Source organism: Notolepis coatsorum (genome assembly GCF_963971535.1).
Source record: "Notolepis coatsorum genome assembly, chromosome: 5".
NCBI lineage: Eukaryota > Metazoa > Chordata > Actinopteri > Aulopiformes > Paralepididae > Notolepis > Notolepis coatsorum.
Genome location: NC_140169.1, coordinates 24,840,246 through 24,858,412, shown reverse-complemented (window position 1 = coordinate 24,858,412; position 18,167 = coordinate 24,840,246). Strand labels below are relative to the sequence as shown.

Sequence of the window (18,167 nt, the reverse complement as noted above, 5' to 3'; positions counted from 1 at the left end):
ACGATGGGGTACTGACTACGGTAGTATTCTCACCGCACAAAGCACTATATATTAACAGACTATTATTAGCTTAATAGACTACGTCCAACTCGACGATATAGTGCCAAATATGACTATTCAAATATTAATATACACGATGTCTCAATACCGATGGTAGGCCGAACTTGGCCTTACTCCCACACGTGGCATCGCGGGGAGGCTTTACGTCTGTGACTCTATTGGAGGGTAAGAAACTGGACTGAAAAGAAAGTCCTACTTTAGTAGCGCAGTATATATACGCACTATGAACAAATAGTCCCATTAGTGGTGCGGTAGCCAAATTCCTACGCGGAACTAGGACTTGTTCGTACATGTCGAGCGGTACGTTTGAACTGGGTCTGAGGGGTATGGCAGCCTGGCACCAAGGTCTCGACCAATAGTAGAATGGAGACTATTATGGGATGTTCAGTAGGCTAGAATGGATATTCAATGCATATTGTACAAGGAATATACAAGGGATATCAGGGAATATTAGAGAATATACAAATACAATTAAATATATATATATAAATAAATATATATATTCGGTTTAATCTGGCCCTTCACAACAGTAACAATACAAAATTTTAACCAGGATTGAGAACAGGGGTGTTATTTTATACACTTTACAGTATATATCATTAAGGGCCTCGGAAGGACCGCCTCTATAACCACTGCACTCTGCGAGTTTGTTGGTTGGTTGGTTGGTTGGCTGGCTGGCTAGCTGGCTGGCTGGCTGGCTGGCTGGTTGATTGATTGGTTGGTTGGTTGGATGGCTGGCTGGTTGGTTGGCTGGCTGGCTTGTTGGTTGGCTGACTGGCTGGTTGGTTGGCTCGTTGGCTGGTTAGCTGGCTGGCTGGTTGGTTGGCTCGTTGGCTGGTTGGTTGGCTGGTTGGTTGGCTCGTTGGCTGGTTGGTTGGTTGGTTGGTTGGCTGACTGGCTGGCTGGCTGGCTGGCTGGCTGGTTGGTTGGTTGGTTGATTGGTTAGCTGGCTGGCTGGCTGGTTAGCTGGCTGGCTGGCTGGCTGGTTGGTTGGCTGGCTGGCTGGCTGGCTGGCTGGTTGGTTGGTTGATTGGTTGGTTAGCTGGCTGGCTGGCTGGTTGGTTGGCTGGCTGGCTGGTTGGTTGGCTGGCTGGCTGGCTGGTTGGTTGGTTGGCTGGTTGATTGGTTGGCTGGTTGGCTGGTTGGCTGGTTGGTTGGCTGGTTGGTTGGTTGGTTGGTTGGTTGGCTGGTTGGTTGGCTAGTTGATTGGTTGGTTGGTTGGCTGGTTGGTTGGCTGGTTGGTTGGCTGGCTGGTTGGTTGGTTGGTTGGCTGGTTGGTTGGTTGGTTGGGTGGCTGGCTGGCTGGCTGGCTGGTTGGTTGGTTGCTGTGTGTATGCGTACATGTACAGTATGCATGCTTCGCCTCGATTGCTTCCTCTGCACACTTCAATGCTGGACTTGTCATCCACACACTCAACAACTGCACACACCCTCCTGAGTTGATTGATTGATTGAAAACTTTATTAACAGATTGCAGAATGGGTACAGTACAGTACAGCTCAATACATACAATTGTTAAGGGGATGCAGACCAGAGAAAGACTTTCGTCTTGTTTACATCAGGGTCCCCCATTTTCAATTCATCGTAACATATATGACATACATGACATACAGATAGACAGTACTGCTACATCTATACATTTATGACATACCAGATTTGCAAATACAGTACTGTTTGTGATACAAAAAGAGTCCAGAAAAAAAGAGTATATACATTTGATGTAGAAACTGTACATTGGATTGGGTAGGTGGGGGGGTGGTGGTGGGGGGGACTGTACATTGGAGGTGGTTGGGTGGGGGGGGGGGGGGTTGGGTAGGAGTGGGGGGGAGGTTGGGTAGGAGGGGTGGGTGGGGGACACTGTACAACTGTACAAACAAAACTGTACATTGGAATATTGACAAGACCATACTTGGTAATTTACTGTACATTGGGGGGGGTTGTGTTCGGACATTTACAGGGGCCAGTTTCGAGTTGCAGTTTCCCTTAGGTGTTTTTTGAGAGTGTTTTTGAAAGTGGGTAGTGATTCACATTCCTTTACAGCTTTGGGTAGGGCGTTCCACATTGATGTGGCATAATTGCGAAACGTGTTTAGTCCCTTGTTTGAGCCGAATCTGGGTTTAACATGATTTGTGGAGCTCCCTCTTGTGATCGTGGTATTCACTGACCTTTGGGAAGTATTTTGACATGTACATGGGTACCTTGGTCGTGTAGTGTATCTTGTAGACCAGGCCCATTGCAAGTTGCTGTACTCTGTCGTCTACTCTAAGCCATCCTAGGTTGTCAAAGTGGGCAGGGGTGAGGTGAGTTCTAGGAGTAAGGTCAAGCAGTAGTCTGACCAGTTTGTTTTGAGATGTTTGTAATTTAGTTTTTAGCGCCTTTGAGGTGCTTTGGTACCATGAGGTGCAAGCATAGTCGTAGTACCCTTGAATGAGTGCTCCTGCCAGAGTCTTCAGGGTATTCTTGTTTACCAGTGAGGAGATCCGGTACAAGAATCGAGTTCGTTGGTTGACTTTTTTTATTACATTGGATGCCATTTTGTCACAGGAAAGATTTGCCTCTAGGATGGAACCCAGGTAGGTAATATCTTCTTTCCTTGTGACAATATTGTCACCCACTGTAACTGAGAAGCCGTCGGTCTTGCTGAGTTTGTTATTTGAACCGAAGAGAATGGACTCTGTTTTGCCCATGTGTAATGATAGTTTGTTATCAGCGAGCCATATGCAGATTTTGCCTAGTTCTGAGCTGAGGGTTTTTTCAACCTGTAACTTGTTCTTGTCAGAGACCAGCAGGGCTGAGTCGTCCGCAAACAGGAACAAGTTGCAGTCACAAGCTGACGAGCACCTAGGAAGCGCCAGCGCACTTGTTTTGCACTTTATATTATCCACCAGTGACCCACCAGGTTTGTTTCATGAGGATCTTGAAGCCGTCGGGGCAGGTGGAGGGGACAGGTAGGTGGAGGCTGTTGCTGCCGACTCCCCAGATGATGGCCGACGAGTCTACGTCCTTGTAGGGGATCTCTCCAGTCAGCAGCTCCCACAGCACCACTCCAAACGACCTGAAACAACCACAGGAGAGAGTCAGTCTGGCTCTGCTAAACTCACCGTTTCTCCTAGGTTTCTTAAACTGTGGGACAGGGACCCAAACTGTGTCACAGGGGGTATCCTCTGTTAGGTCCCCCCCACACAACAACAGAGGCAGTATGTCTTAATGAGTTTGGGTCCCAGGACAAGATTCTACTGTTTGGGTTAAAGATGTTAATGAACCGCTGATCTATTGACCTCAATATAAAGTATGCTAATAATAACAGGTCATTTCACTGGGAACGTTCCGATTACCGGACGACCGCTCTACCTCCTGAGCCACTGTCGCCACAGATTTTATTGGGGTTTTACTGTATTTGTTTGAATTCAAGCTAGCATGGCAAATATACCATGATTAAGCGATCATTTCTATGTGTACATAAGTAATATTCTTCTCCCACTCACCAGATGTCAACTTTCTCAGACACAGGCTCATTCCTGATGACCTCGGGTGCCATCCAGGCCACCGTACCCGCAAATGACATCTTGGTGCTCTTGTCACTGAGCTCTTTGGACGTCCCAAAGTCAGAGATCTTCACAGTGTCGTTATGGGTCACCAGAACACTACAGAAACACACACAGAAAACACATTCCAGAAACAAGAGTCTGCATTTGTTTTCAGAAATAAACGTGAATTGTGAATCTAACTCTTAAACCAAGAGTTAGTTAAGGTTTTTTTTTTTATTTACGTTTATTTTTTCAGCATTCAAAATGCAACCTTTGAATGGGATCCGTATTCTCTCATCACCCGGAGAAAAAGGCTGTGGGTCTTTCTTTATGTCTGAATCATCCTGTCGGAGGAGTGAGTGTGACCTTTTCCAGCAGATTCAGCCACTCCAGCCCCATCATTCTGCTGACTAACACAGTGTTCAGCGTTGCTGCGGCAGAATGCTATTGATTAGAGTAGCTACACTCTGAGGCAAGGGCCGGATGAGAAAGGACACTCTGTCTTACACTCTTGTGTATATAAAGCCTGAGCGCATCTCGATGCTGAAGATGACATTCTAGCTAGCGGCAGGGCCCACTTAAGAGTCATTGGACCAGCTTGTTGTCATTGTTGTCGGCTAGGAAATTAAACATACTGTACACAAGGCTATGGTTGCTGAGCTCAGCTTGAAGTGCCTGATCACAGCATCTACTGACTGCTAGGCTTAAGCTGATTGAAATCACAGCACAAAACTCTTGGGTGAGTTCATCAAAAATATCTACTTGTTGATTTGATTTCAATTGGAGCACATTATTATTATAGGTGAAATAAGACACATTTCACTCCATTTCTGTATGAGCCCAGGGCCCAGGGCCTGTGCCTGTGAGAGATAGCGACATCACAACAATAGATAAGCAGCAAGGAGTCCCTTTTCTAGGGAAGAAGTGGTCGCCGTAGCAACGCAGGAGAGAAAGATAGTGGTGTAGGTCGTATTTTTTTTTATTGCCGATTTGAATTCATATTTCATCAATCGAGCCTCAGGTTAGTGTTGCAGACTCTCTCTGAGCTCAATTGGGAAGATACCGCCCCCTATCGTCTCTCCCTGTGTAACTGCACCCCATTACTTTAGACTGATGGGGGGGGGGGGGCAGTTTCCTCATTTTACTTTTCCGTCAAGCCAACTGATTGATTGATTGAAAACTTTATTAACAGATTGCAGAATGGGTACAGTACAGTACAGCTCAATACATACAATTGTTAAGAGAAACATCACGAGAAAGGAGAGAGAGAGAGAGAGAGAGAGAGAGAGAGAGAGAGAGAGAGAGAGAGAGAGAGAGAGAGAGAGAGAGAGAGAGAGAGAAATAATGAGAGAAATATAGAGAGACGGGGAGTGACTGTTAGGTGTGCGTCTCCCGGTGCAGTTCAGTTGTGTTGTTCTACTGGAGCAGACGAGCAGATGAGGGAGTTCTTCCTACTGTACTGTACATTTCTGGATGAGAACCGTTGTTTATGGAAATATTAGGGATGTCCGATATTATCGGCCTACCGATATTATCGGCCGTTATTACATGGCGTTTTCACATTCGCCGAAATGCTTGCTTGTGATTGGTCAATAGCGTGCGTCAGAGGTCCGATATTACACAATAATGACCGCTGTGGGACAATAAAGACCGCTGTGCGCAGCTGTTCGCAATCAAGCCCACTGACATCAGTGCAATCAGACACTGCCGGCTGCCGGGGAAAGCTGCTGGGGGGCGGAGCGACGAGCACTCAGCGGAGCCAGAACCAGTGTTGCGAGTCGATGTAAAATGAATTAGGTATATTGTTAGTAAGTTAGCCATGTAATAAGCGGGATAATGTATAGCTATACTCGATCATTGTCGCAAAATAATTGACCTTCACTGACGTTTAAAACACCTCGCCGAGGCGGCTCGGTATTTTAAACTCTGTGTCGGTCAATTATTTTGCCCACAATGACCTCGTAGCTATACATTATCCCTTACATATTGGCATTAAAATGTGATATCGGAAATTATCGGTATCGGTTTAAATATTACATTTTTTTTTACATTTATTTAACCTTTATTTACCCAGGCAAGCAAGTAAGAACAAATTCAGATTTTATTTATTGTCAAAAGTATGCATAATGTTGTGTTAATTCCATGACAAGAGATATGTATGTTAATTACCTGAAATTATTCCGTTTTTTGGGGGGGGGGGGGGGGGGCCTGCATATATCGGTATTGGAAATTAAGAGTTGGACAATATCGGTATAAGTAAAAAAGCCAATATCGAACATCCCTAGTGAATATGATATGAAATGACGACTTAACGTACGTTTGTTTACGAGTGCAACCCGGGAGAAGAGATAGTGTTTTAGCCAGTCAGCCGCAGGGAGTACGAAATTCCACCGAACGATTGCTTCCATGAAACAAACAATACACAACGCAGAGATGGCCAGGTAAGGCGATGAAGGCTGATAACGATCAACGACAGGCAAGGCTGATAACGATCAACGACAATGGACAACGGACAAAAACACCGTAATCTAACAGTATATATCCCTTACTTACTCTTACTAGTTACGCTGCTGGCCAGTATGACTACTACCATACTGTCTTTATACCTGTATCACTGTACATATTATACTACAACTCTGTACTAATTTATATATTATATACCCAGTTTAATCACCTGTACATTATATACTATTGCACTTTACGGTTACATTTGCACAAATCTAATCTAATATACTCAGTGGCCAATTTATAGTTTAACATAATTACATAGAATAGCTTCTGCAGTTGATTTGCACCTCAAACCATTCAAGCTTTTTTGCACCGCATTTTCTAAATAAATATTCTTATGACCCAAAACTGAAAAAAGCAGATTATTGTGGGGGCTAATAAGACGACATTAGTCCTGCTAAAGACTGTGAAGCTACTAGTCTACAGTGTTCTTGTTTGTTTTTAAACATGTCTATTTTCAATGGGCTTTAGTGATATATAATCTGGAAAATTAACTGGAGACCCATTTCAATCTTCCCAAGATCCATACATGTGGATCCTGACCCACGCTTTGGAGAAACAGTCCTCAAGACTAGAGTGTCGGGAGAGAAGAGACGACTCACTTGGGGGATTTGAGGTCTCTGTGGATGATTTTATGGAGGTGCAGGTAGTTCATGCCACTAGCGATGCCTGAGGCCCAGTCCACCAGCAGCCTGGGGGTAATCTTACGCCCTCCTCTCAGGACCTCGTACAGCTGGCCCTGGGCACAGTACTCCATGAGGATGCAGTAGCAGGGGGCCTGCGTGCACACACCCCTAGGAGAGGAAATCACAGGAAGGAAGGAAGGAAGGAAGGAAGGAAGGAAGGAAGGAAGGAAGGAAGGAAGGAAGGAAGGAAGGAAGGAAGGAAGGAAGGAAGGAAGGAAGGAAGGAAGGAAGGAAGGAAGGAAGGAAAAGGAAGGAAGGAAGGAAGGAAGGAAGGAAGGAAGGAAGGAAGGAAGGAAGGAAGGAAGGAAGGAAGGAAGGAAGGAAGGAAGGAAGGAAGGAAGGAAGGAAGGAAGGAAGGAAGGAAGGAAGGAAGGAAGGATTATTTACAGAGCATATATTTTATTTCTTTTATATGTAGACACCTGAATGTGTCTAACGATAATTCCTTGCATTCCCTGTGTTCGCGAGGACGTTGTGTAACTGGCTGACCGCTCTTGATCCTCCCTATCCTAACATTGACACTTAACTTGCTGACCTCTCTTGATCCTCCCTATCCTAACATTGACACTTAACAGTGGGACATGATACAGGTGCTGCCAGGGGGAGCTGGTGGCGACGTTGGGCAGGGAGACACAGGTGAAGAAGGATGGGCTCAGGGCGCGGCGCCGACGGAGGAACTTCCTCTTCATCATTTTCCAGAGAGGGAAGAGGACTCGCGGAGCTCCGGACATCAAGCATGCGAGATATAAACCCAGTTACGAAGCGGGTTAGTAATGAGTATAGCTTAGCTTTTAGTTAATGTGGAAGAGACATTGTGAACGAAGAAGCAGACAAGCTACTGCCGAATAGTGTCAATCAATCAATCAATCAAATGTATTTGTATAGCACGTTTAAACATGACGCTTGTCAACCAAAGTGCTTCACATGGCTAAGCTAAGTACAAAGAAAAGTATAAAATAAACAGAGAAATAAAATAAAATCAACGGATAGACAGGAAAAACAGAACAACACGTCAACAAGTACGGCAAGAGTCAAAGTGAGTCAGGGAAGGCCAGGCGATATAGGTGGGTTTTGAGTTTTGATTTAAAAGACTCGATGGAGGGGGCAGATTTGATGGACATGGGGATGCTGTTCCAGAGGTCAGGGGCTGCGACCGCAAAAGCACGTCCCCCCCTAGACTTGAAGTTGGACCTACGAGTGGTTAGGAGACCCTTATCAGCCGATCTGAGGGCCCTGGCGTTGGTATAGGGGGTGAGGAGGTCTGCTAGGTAAGCAGGGGCTTTACCATTTAGGGCGTTGTACACCATTAAGAGGACCTTGAAGTCTATTCTAAAGCGCACCGGGAGCCAGTGGAGGGAGGCAAGTACAGGGGTGATGTGAGCTCTCTTCCGGGTACCTGTGAGCAGTCTAGCGGCAGCGTTTTGGGGGAGTTGTAGACGGGCTATGGTGGATTTATTTAGCCCCAGGTACAGGGAGTTACAGTAGTCTAAGCGTGAGGATATGAAGGCGTGAATTATTCTTTCCAGGTCTGAGGGGGAGAGAATGGCCTTGATCTTGGCTATGGACCGGAGCTGGAAAAAGCATCCCTTCACCACCGAGTTTACCTGCCTATTGAAGGAAAACTCGGGGTCAAAGAGCACGCCCAGGTTTTTAACAAAGGGCTTGACTAGGGGAGACAGGTTACCCAGGCTGCTGGCAATGACATTGGTTTGGTTTGGAGGGCCGAAAAGGAGGATTTCACATTTTGAGTGATTGAGTTGTAGAAAATTGTGTGCCATCCAGCATTTGATGTCGTCTAGGCAGGAATGAAGACTGTCAAGATTGTTTATATTGTTGGGTTTCATGGGGAGATAGACCTGAGTGTCGTCAGCATAAAAATGGAAAGAGATGTTGTGTTTTTTAATGATCAGACCAAGGGGCAGCATGTATAGGGAGAATAGGATAGGGCCAAGGATGGAGCCTTGTGGAACCCCGCAAGAGAGAGAGGCAGAGGGGGAGGAGCAGTTTCCGATGTTAACGGAGAAGCTTCTGTCACTGAGGTAGGAGGTGAACCATGATAGGGCTGTGCCACTGACACCAACTGCTTGGTGGAGACGGTCAATGAGGATAGCATGGTCTATTGTATCGAAAGCTGCACTGAGGTCTAAGAGCATAAGGACAGCGCAGTCCCGGTTGTCGGTAGTGAGGAGCAGGTCATTGGTGACCTTAAGCAGGGCAGATTCTGTGCTGTGGTTGGCTCTGAAACCTGATAGATGTGTGGTAGATATTGCCCACATTGCGTTTTAGCTGAAGTATATGCGTCATGACAGGGGGTTCACCACGACCCACAGCTTAGCTTCAGTTAGGCTAGCACCACAGTTTAGCCCACGTGTCGCCCCACCCCTTCAGCCCAGCAGCGGACGTCACTACACTGCACGCTCCTCCAGCCCCTCCGAGCCGTTACCCCAGCAGTCACCTGCCCAACGTCTACCCTGCCCCGCTGCCTGCTATCACGGGACCTCTCGACGGCCATCTCACCACACGGACGGTTGGTGGTGGGAGCAGGCCCGCCACTTGGTTAAGTACAGCGAGAGCTCCGAGCTCTTTAAGGGCGAAGAAAAGCAGTGCTTTGAACTGACGCTGGTAACAGTGTTTAGGGGCGCCCCAACCTTTATTATTTTGGGGAAAAGCCGGCTATAGATAGGACTTTTATTTGCAACGTGGGCCCACTGTCATTTTGGTTGAGTGTAATAATGTGTGTTCTTTTACAAAATTCCCATTGAATAACTCCTTTATCCCTCTCCCTCTTCCTCCCCTCTCTCCCCACCTACGGAGAAGCGAAGCAGTAGATAACCCTTAAAGGGAAGAGGTTATTACTGTGTCTAGCCCAGTGTGGGAAGAACTTTAGTCTGCATTGTAGAGCGAGAGCACTAGGTGCCCAGTGCAGGGATAACTTTCATCCATGTGTAATTATTTGTAACGTGCATCAGACTTCCAGTAAAGGACAGTTTAATGGGACCACTGTGTGCGTGTCTGTTAATGTGCATTTTATCTAACCCTTTCCTTTCCGGGTAATGCTCATTACAATTTAACCCTTTCCCCACCCCCCTGCCTATAGTTCATTGTGAAAGGTCTCTACTCATCATTCAGGAAGGGTACTGCTTTGGGGAGCGAATATATCATCCATCTTTACTGCCATCGGGTGTGGGAGGGCCCAGGAAGTATTGGGGGAAGTGTGGGTGTGTGGGGAGCTACTGTTATTTTTTTGAACAAATGTTTTTTTATTTTTATTTTTGACATTACACACAAACATTAACAGTAGAAATCCACTATAAATCACAGGACTATTACCGATATAATACTAACAATAATGACAGCCCAGTTTTTAACTCAAAAATATATGTAGATTAAAAATATACACAAATTAATTAAAATACAATACAATACATATACTAGGCTCTTGCTCGCTCCCCCCCCCCCCCCCCCCACAGGACCCCCTCTTGGATAGCATCCATTATACCATTTGACACCAAGGATTAAAAGTTCATATAATGCTTTATCCTCTCCACCACATCTGACCAGATTGCTATGCTGGCTTCATTAACACCTAGAATTCGTGCGGTAGATATCTCTAGATAAATCACATCAAGATAGGTAAGAATCCATACCCTCCGGCACATTTTATCCGGTTGAATCCAGCGTGATGCTATTAGCTTTTTGGCAGCCGTAAGACCGGACAAGATTAGCCTCTTTACATGTACAAAGTGTGATAACTGAGAGACATTATTCAGCAACAATACAGAAGGCAGTACCGGTATTATCAGAAAAATTCTGATAATAGCGTGGTTACTTCTTCCCAAAATATCTTAACAGGAGGGCATTCCCAATACATATGCATAAATGTACCACTATCACCGTTTAAACATAAGGAACATCGAGAGTCTTGTTTAAGCCCCATTCGGTTCAGTCGTATAGGAGTCAGGTAAATCCTATGAATAAAATTAAGATTAATCTGTTGATGATCCGGGTTGCGTGACGAAAGCCAAACGTTTGCCCAGACTTCAGCCCAATCAAAATCTACTTCCAAGTCTGGTATATCCTTCCTCCAAACTGAGTCTAGGGGAAGGACTTCATACGAAGACGTAAGTAAATGACGATAAAAGTCAGAGACGAAGCCTCTCGATGTCTCCTTTTCATAAAAGAATTTGTGATATCTGTGGTGTTCAAGTGGTATCTTTAATGGGACTCCATGAGCCTTCAAAGTTGCTAATAACTGTAGATAGAAATAATATGTGGAGCTGGTGAGGTTAAATTTGTTATGTATATCTTGATAGCTACAGAAACCCCGGTTATTGAAGATATCTCCCAAAGTATGTATGCCCTTCTTTTCCCATTTGGGAAATCTGATAGGTCGTTGTGCAATAAGGAGTGCATTGTAGGGCTGACCTTCGAAGCTTTTTTTGGCAATCGAAGCTTCGGGGCCGAGCTTCGATTTTAATTCGAAGCTTCGAGAAAAAAAAAAAAAAAAAAAAAAATTAATTTTTTTTTTTTTTTTTTTTTATTATCTTATGTTGTGGGACTTGTACAGCACTTTTGTAAACGTTGTTGTTTTTAAATGTGCTCTATAAATAAAGTGGGTTGGATTAATTAATTAAGTAGCCCCGGCAATGTAGACCTTGTAGACTCCACTACAGACCAATTATCAGTGAATGTTCATGCATTTTTAAGAAGGGCAACTTCCACAAAAAAACAAAGAACTCACCAAAACATCTCAGTAGCACCTTATCTAAATGTTATATTTCATATATGGAGATTCATATTTATTTATGTATTGCATGCATTTCTACATTTTATTTCCTATTTTGTTTATTCATCCCAGTATCTTTCTTTCTTATGTGTGGAATTCTACAAGGTGCGCGCACACACACACACACACACACACACACCTACACACACACCTACACACACACCTACACACACACCTACACACACACACACTTACATTTAGTCATTTAGCTGACGCTTTTATCCAAAGCGACTTACAAGTTCTGTACGACAAGACAGCAAGAAGGGTACAACTCTATCAGCTGAGTAACAATGTTCATCAAAGTGTTGCGTGTTACAGTGTAGGTTAGTTTATTAGGACAAGTGCATGACAGTAAGGTTAGTCACGGTTAGATTTTTTTTATTTTATTTTTTTTATCATTTCAGATAATGGTTGAAGAAGTGAGTCTTTAGTCGACGGCGAAAGATTGGACGGGATTCGGCTGTCCTAACTGGGATGGTAGTTCACACACACACACACACACACACACACACACACACATCGAAGTAAAAAAAAAAAAAAATGTAAAAAAGATTTTTTTGAAAAAAAAAATTATATATATATATTTTTTTTTAACTTCGATTTTTTTTTAATGTTCGAAGCTTGTGCCATCGAATCGAACGTTCGAAGCTTCGAAGCATTTAAGACAGCCCTAGTGCATTGTTATTAAATATGGGAGAATGGCTATGCCATTTATGTAGGTTAGTACATTTTTTCTGTGTGTCACGCCATATCCGGATCACATGTGTAATAAGAGGGCCAAATTTCAAGTTGCATTGCTTAATTGATAAGTTGGTGTATACTACATCCTGCAGTCTCTGTGGTGCCACTATGTTTTCTTCTAATGTTCTCCAGGATACAGATGCTTGAGAATCAAACCAGGTGATCAGTGGTCTTAAAGAGTACGCTTTAAAATAGTGGTAGAAGTCTGTAAATGCTAAACCTCCGTCGGCTTTGTTTCTCTGTGTGGTGGATCTTTTAATTCGTGGAGGTTTGTTGTTCCAAATAAATGTATATGCGGCGGAGTGTACATTTTTCCAGTAACCAGCAGGGGGGGGGGGGGGGGTAGTATTGAGTAACGGTAGTATTGAGCTGAAGAAGTTGATTCTGGGTAAAACATCCATCTTAACTATTGATACTCGGGCCTGTACTGAGTTTTTAAGTTTTGACCACCTGTCAAAGTAATTTGTGATCCTATCTTGGATTCCTGTATAATTATACTTCACTGTTTGGCATATAGTGGGGAATATTTAAACTCCAAGACATCTAAAGTGTTCTACCATTTGTATATTTTCTGGAAGGAAGGTAGCCTTCGCAGTGACATTAAGTGGAAGGAAGGCCGATTTTGGCCAGTTTATCCTAAATCCAGATAGATTGCCAAAATCATCTATCAGCTTGAGAAGATGAGGCAGTGAGGTGGTAGGGTTTTGCATGAACAACATTACATCGTCTGCATATAAACTAATATGATGCTGTGTGCCCCTAATTGAGATCGGCTCTATGGATTGGGATTGTCTTATATACTGTGCTAAAGGTTCTAAGGATAGAGCAAATAGTCCGGGACTAAGAGGACAACCCTGTCTGGACGAGTGCGAAACAGTAAAGAGAGGGGAGGTGAATTTACCTGTTATAACCATGGCCGATGGCTCTGTGTATAGTACTTTAATCATATTAATGAATCCTACTCCTAACCCCATCCTTCCGAGTACTGCCCATAAATAAGACCATTCCAACCTATCAAAGGCCTTCATCGCATCCAAGTATAATATAGCTGTAGGAGGCACGGCATCCTTGCTGGCGTCTATCACATGTAGTAACCGTCTAATATTATCCGTGATCAGGCGGCCTCTTATGAAGCCTGTCTGATCAGGATGAACTAAAGATGTCATATGCTTTTGAAGTCTGATGGCTAGTACCTTAGCATACAGCTTGAGATCGGTTCCGAGGAGGCTTAAGGGTCTATAACTACCACATTCGGTGGGGTCTTTGTCTTTTTTAAGGAGGACAGATATGAGTGCCATATTGACGTCCCTGGGGAAGTTCCCCTCTTTGATTGAGTATAAAATCATATCCAGTAATAGGGGTCCAATTACATCCCAACATGAGAGGTACAGTTCTGGTGGGATACCATCCCATCCAGGAGCCTTACCACTTTGCAATTCAGATATAGGCTCCCTAAGTTCCTCTAGTGAAATAGGTATATCTAACTGTTTAGCGTCTTCCTCTGAGAGTTTAGGTAGGTTAATTTGATCAAGAAATGTATCCATTTTATTATGATCGAAAACCACTTCTGATTTGTACAAGTTGGAGTAAAACTCTCTGAAAGTCTTGTTGATTTTTTTGGGGTCTGTAACAAGCCCTTGTTGGTCCTTAACACTTTGAGCGCCACGCCCGAGAATATTCTGGTTTACGCCCCGACCGTTGAATGCCACGCCCGAGAATATTCTGGTGTTTTTTTTTATTTTCTTTTATTAGCGATCTGAAATCATATTGCATCACGCAAGCCTACCGTTGGAGATCCAGGGACCGCCGGCGATCAGATGTGAAAAAAGCGCCCCCTATCGTCTCCCAGATGGTAATTCACCCTTTTGGAATGGACTCAATGAAAGTGAATGGGAGAACGGATTTCTGACTCCACATTTTACTTCTCACTGATGCAGCCGGGGTTACCAGAGTTCATTCTGGAACCTCTGAGCCGCGGGGAATCATGTGTTCTACTGTACACACGTTGGATCAATACACTTATCGATTTTTTCGAATGGTGATCAGGAATTGGAATATACCATTTGGATACCATCTGATGTCAGGTAAGGAATCTATGTTATCAGTGTTAGGATAATCAGACTCGTTTTCATGGAGATATAAGCGTTTCCACTATATGTGATATAGCTGTTTTGACTGTAAAAGCCATGAGGAAATAATAGCAGCGATTATCAGCGCACGGCTCGAGCGTGCGTGCGCACACATATACTATCGATCATCTAGCGTTTATTTGAAAACGATTCATAAATAGACCGACAAATGATAACGTTCTGGAATATTCCAGTAAAAGGCGATTATCATAGAATGTTATCATAGGTTGTTTTTCCCCGGAAAACGGGTGATTTTCAAAATGCTATCAAACGGAAATGAAGCGATAAAAATACAATCTGCCTTGCCAATGTTGACTGGAAAATGATTCTTTGATAAGCGATGGGCAGATTAGACACATAGCCATAATTTAAAACATAGATTAGGCGATATTAACGTTAACATTGGCCGTGGACCGTGGCATCAAGGGGGTAAAAAGGAAAACCCGGCGTGGCACTCAAAGTGTTAATAGTAGGATATCAGCTAATTGTGCGCTGGATCGTATCTTCATAGCTAGTAGGTGACTTGGTTTAGAGCCATGAAAGTAATAATGTTGTCTTGTACTGCGTATTTGAAATTCAGATTGTTGTCTTAAAATGGAGTTAATCTCTTTTTTTAACACATTCATTTGAGACTCCAATTGACCCGAGTAGTTGCGTTGTAAAGAAGAGAATAACGACGAGTGAAGAGTTTCCAGCTCTACCAATTTGGAATGCCGTTTCTTACGGAGGTTGGAGGAAAAGACCGTAGTGTTGTCCTTGATAAAACTATTTACCGAAATCCATAACATTCTGGGGTCCTGTACCGAACCCACATTAGTCTCCAAGAATTTATCTAGTTTATCTTTGAGTTGTAGAATGTATTCAGTGTTTTTCAGCAGTGTCGAGTTAAAGTGCCATCTTGGGGCTCGGGATGTCAGTCTACCAAATGAGCCCTTCAGGAGTAAATATCTGTGATCTGATAGTGCACTGGGTTCCAATTCCACGTCAAATCTATCAAATAGTCTAGGGGATGCAAAAACATTATCTATTCTGGAAAATGACTTATGTCTTGCTGAGAAAAAAGAGTACTCTCGGGCCGTTGGGTTGAGTAGTCGCCATAGATCATTTACACCTGTATTCTTGGCCCAATCCTTTAGTGCATTAGATGCCTGTTTCTGATCATTGGAAGTGGTGGGATTAGATTTATCAACCGAGGGATCCCAAATGGCATTAAAATCTGCACCAATTATAAATGAATACTCAGGGATGTCCAGCATTGCACTAGTGAGTGTTGCGTAGAAGTTGGCGTCGTAAAGATTAGGGGCATAAGCCGCTACCAACGCAATTTTCCTGTTATTGTATTCTATCTTAGCAATGGTTACTCGGCCGTCTGCATCAGACCATACGTCCAACAATTTAATATTCAACTTCCGTTTCACGACTATAGCTACCCCACGGGATCTAGTTCCAAAAGATGAGTAGCTAATGTTATGATATATTTTGTCCGCCAGCTTTACATTTTCAGCCACTAAAAGGTGCGTTTCGCTTAAAAGAGCCACATCAACCTGTTTGTTTTTCATCAATGTAAGCACGCTTTTGCGTTTATGTTGCTTGTTTAGTCCCCTAGTATTCCAAATCAATATATTCAAACTAGCCATAATCTAAACATGTTGCCGTATTCTTGTGTCCAATTCGTCTGGAGTAGTGATTCACAATAGATATATATCCAATTATTGAGGACCTGTTGAGAGCCGAGCTTGAGCAAGATAACAAACATATAGAACACCCATACATATAATCCCCTCTTCCCCTATCCCTCCCTCCCGTACACGACCAGTCTACCCAGACCGAGTGCTTCATCCTTAACTTTCCTATGCATATATCATAGGATCTAACATTCTCAATTCTACCATTAGTAGAATGTCAACTGTGGCTTGGCCACTCTCCCGCTAAATAAAAAAGGAGATATGAAAATAAAAATAAAAAATAAAAATATGCCTCAAATATCATACTATATTCACTTAAACCTTGTACGAACTTCTGTAAGTTAAAACAACCCGAAGAATAATAGAGAGGTATTGAACTAAATTAGAGAACCTCAAAGAGTAGAGAACATTTACTTAAATCTTGAAAGAGCTTTGCTAAGTTTAAACACCTAGATAATATAAAGTGGAAAAGTAGTGGAACTATTTCCAAATAGTAAAAAGACGTTTTTAAATACGTATATGCAGTTCTTCCCCCTAGCCAGGGGTGGGCGATGTTCCGTTGTGAAGACTGTTGTTCATCCGGAGGTATTCTAAGCAGTGTGTATAGCAGAACGTTTTTAATATTCCAGAATATTCCAATATGTCGTTTTTAAAGTACCAGAATGTTCCAATATGTTCCAGAATGTTGTTAGGTTCCAGACTATTCCAATATGTCAGCCACGGTAAAAATCAATGACTTGCAGAAAACTCGTAGGTCTATATGGCCCAGATACAGCGAACCATTAAAGTAATACGATATGGTGTTTAAGCTTTAAAGGCCAACCTTCATGTTGTATTTTTGTTCAATAAACAATGTTGACTAGGCCAACGGTGACTTTCATGAAGAAGGAAAAAAAAGTATTGAAATTGACCCAGTTTTAGCGTTTTTATCAAACATTTTGTCTGCCCAACACAATCACCACGCACGTGGATATTTTAATCAATGGTTCATAACGTGCGAGTGTAATCGAAATGATGTCGTCACAACAGGTGCAGGGGGCGCTGAGAGTCACACACAGCTAGTGGCAGGCACTGAGAGCCTTGCTACTACTAGCCGAATGAAAATGTATCTGTTTCACCTAACAACACTATTGCTCCGTGATCATAGCCATCCATCTCTAAAGCTAACCACTATTTGTAAAAGCCACAAGCACGTTACCATATTTGTAATAATCTAAATCATTGTGTTGTTGTACATATTGTGTACACCGTTATAAGCTAACATAGCTTAGCTTGGTAGCTATTGTGCTAACAACATATCCCGACGTCCGGCTCGCTGGCCGGCATGAACGCCAGACACAAAATGGTTCTCTCCTCTCTGTACACCCCCGTCCCCATGGGTACCCTGCCGGGGAGCCCATGGACGCGACAACGGCGGCAGCCGTAGGGTGCTCGAGCCCGCCGTAACGCTAGTGGTACACGATAGCTATGAGCTAACTAACGCTACGGCCGCCGCTGTTGTCGCGTCCACAAGCTCCCCGGCAGGACACACGCGAGAACGGGGGCACACAAAGAGGAGAGAACCACTATAGCTCCGCAGGGACGGCGGAGCTATAGGCTAACGTCAGTGTAGTGGTCCCGACTGTAGCCGGGAGGACGGCGTAGCTAATAGGCTAACATTAGTGTACTGGTCCCGACTGTAGCCGGGAGGACGGCGTAGCTAATAGGCTAACATTAGTGTACTGGTCCCGACTGTAGCCGGGAGGACGGCGTAGCTAATAGGCTAACATTAGTGTACTGGTCCCGACTGTAGCCGGGAGGACGGCGGAGCTAATAGGCTAACATTAGTGTACTGGTCCCGACTGTAGCCGGGAGGACGGCGGAGCTAATAGGCTAACATTAGTGTACTGGTCCCGACTGTAGAAGGGACGGCGGAGCTATAGGCTAACTGTGATGCACCGAGTGGGCCACCATTGATCAACATGCAGCGACGTGTAGCTTGCATGATGCATGTGCAGTGCTTTGCCACACAGGTCTGAGAAGAGGACCTGCACATGATTTTACTC

At 43.9% G+C, this 18,167-nt stretch overlaps 1 protein-coding gene across 1 annotated transcript in view; it reads right to left on the bottom strand.

Moving 5' to 3' along the window:
* Positions 1-18,167, bottom strand: part of map3k13 (mitogen-activated protein kinase kinase kinase 13) — a 132,528-nt gene that overhangs the window by 39,354 nt on the left and 75,007 nt on the right. Inside the window, exons 5-7 of the mRNA XM_084314962.1 lie at positions 6,698-6,889; positions 3,546-3,704; positions 2,957-3,115 (exon numbers count right to left, since the gene is read on the bottom strand). Coding sequence (XP_084171088.1) covers positions 2,957-3,115; positions 3,546-3,704; positions 6,698-6,889 — 510 coding nt within the window. The remainder of the gene's footprint in view (positions 1-2,956; positions 3,116-3,545; positions 3,705-6,697; positions 6,890-18,167) is intronic.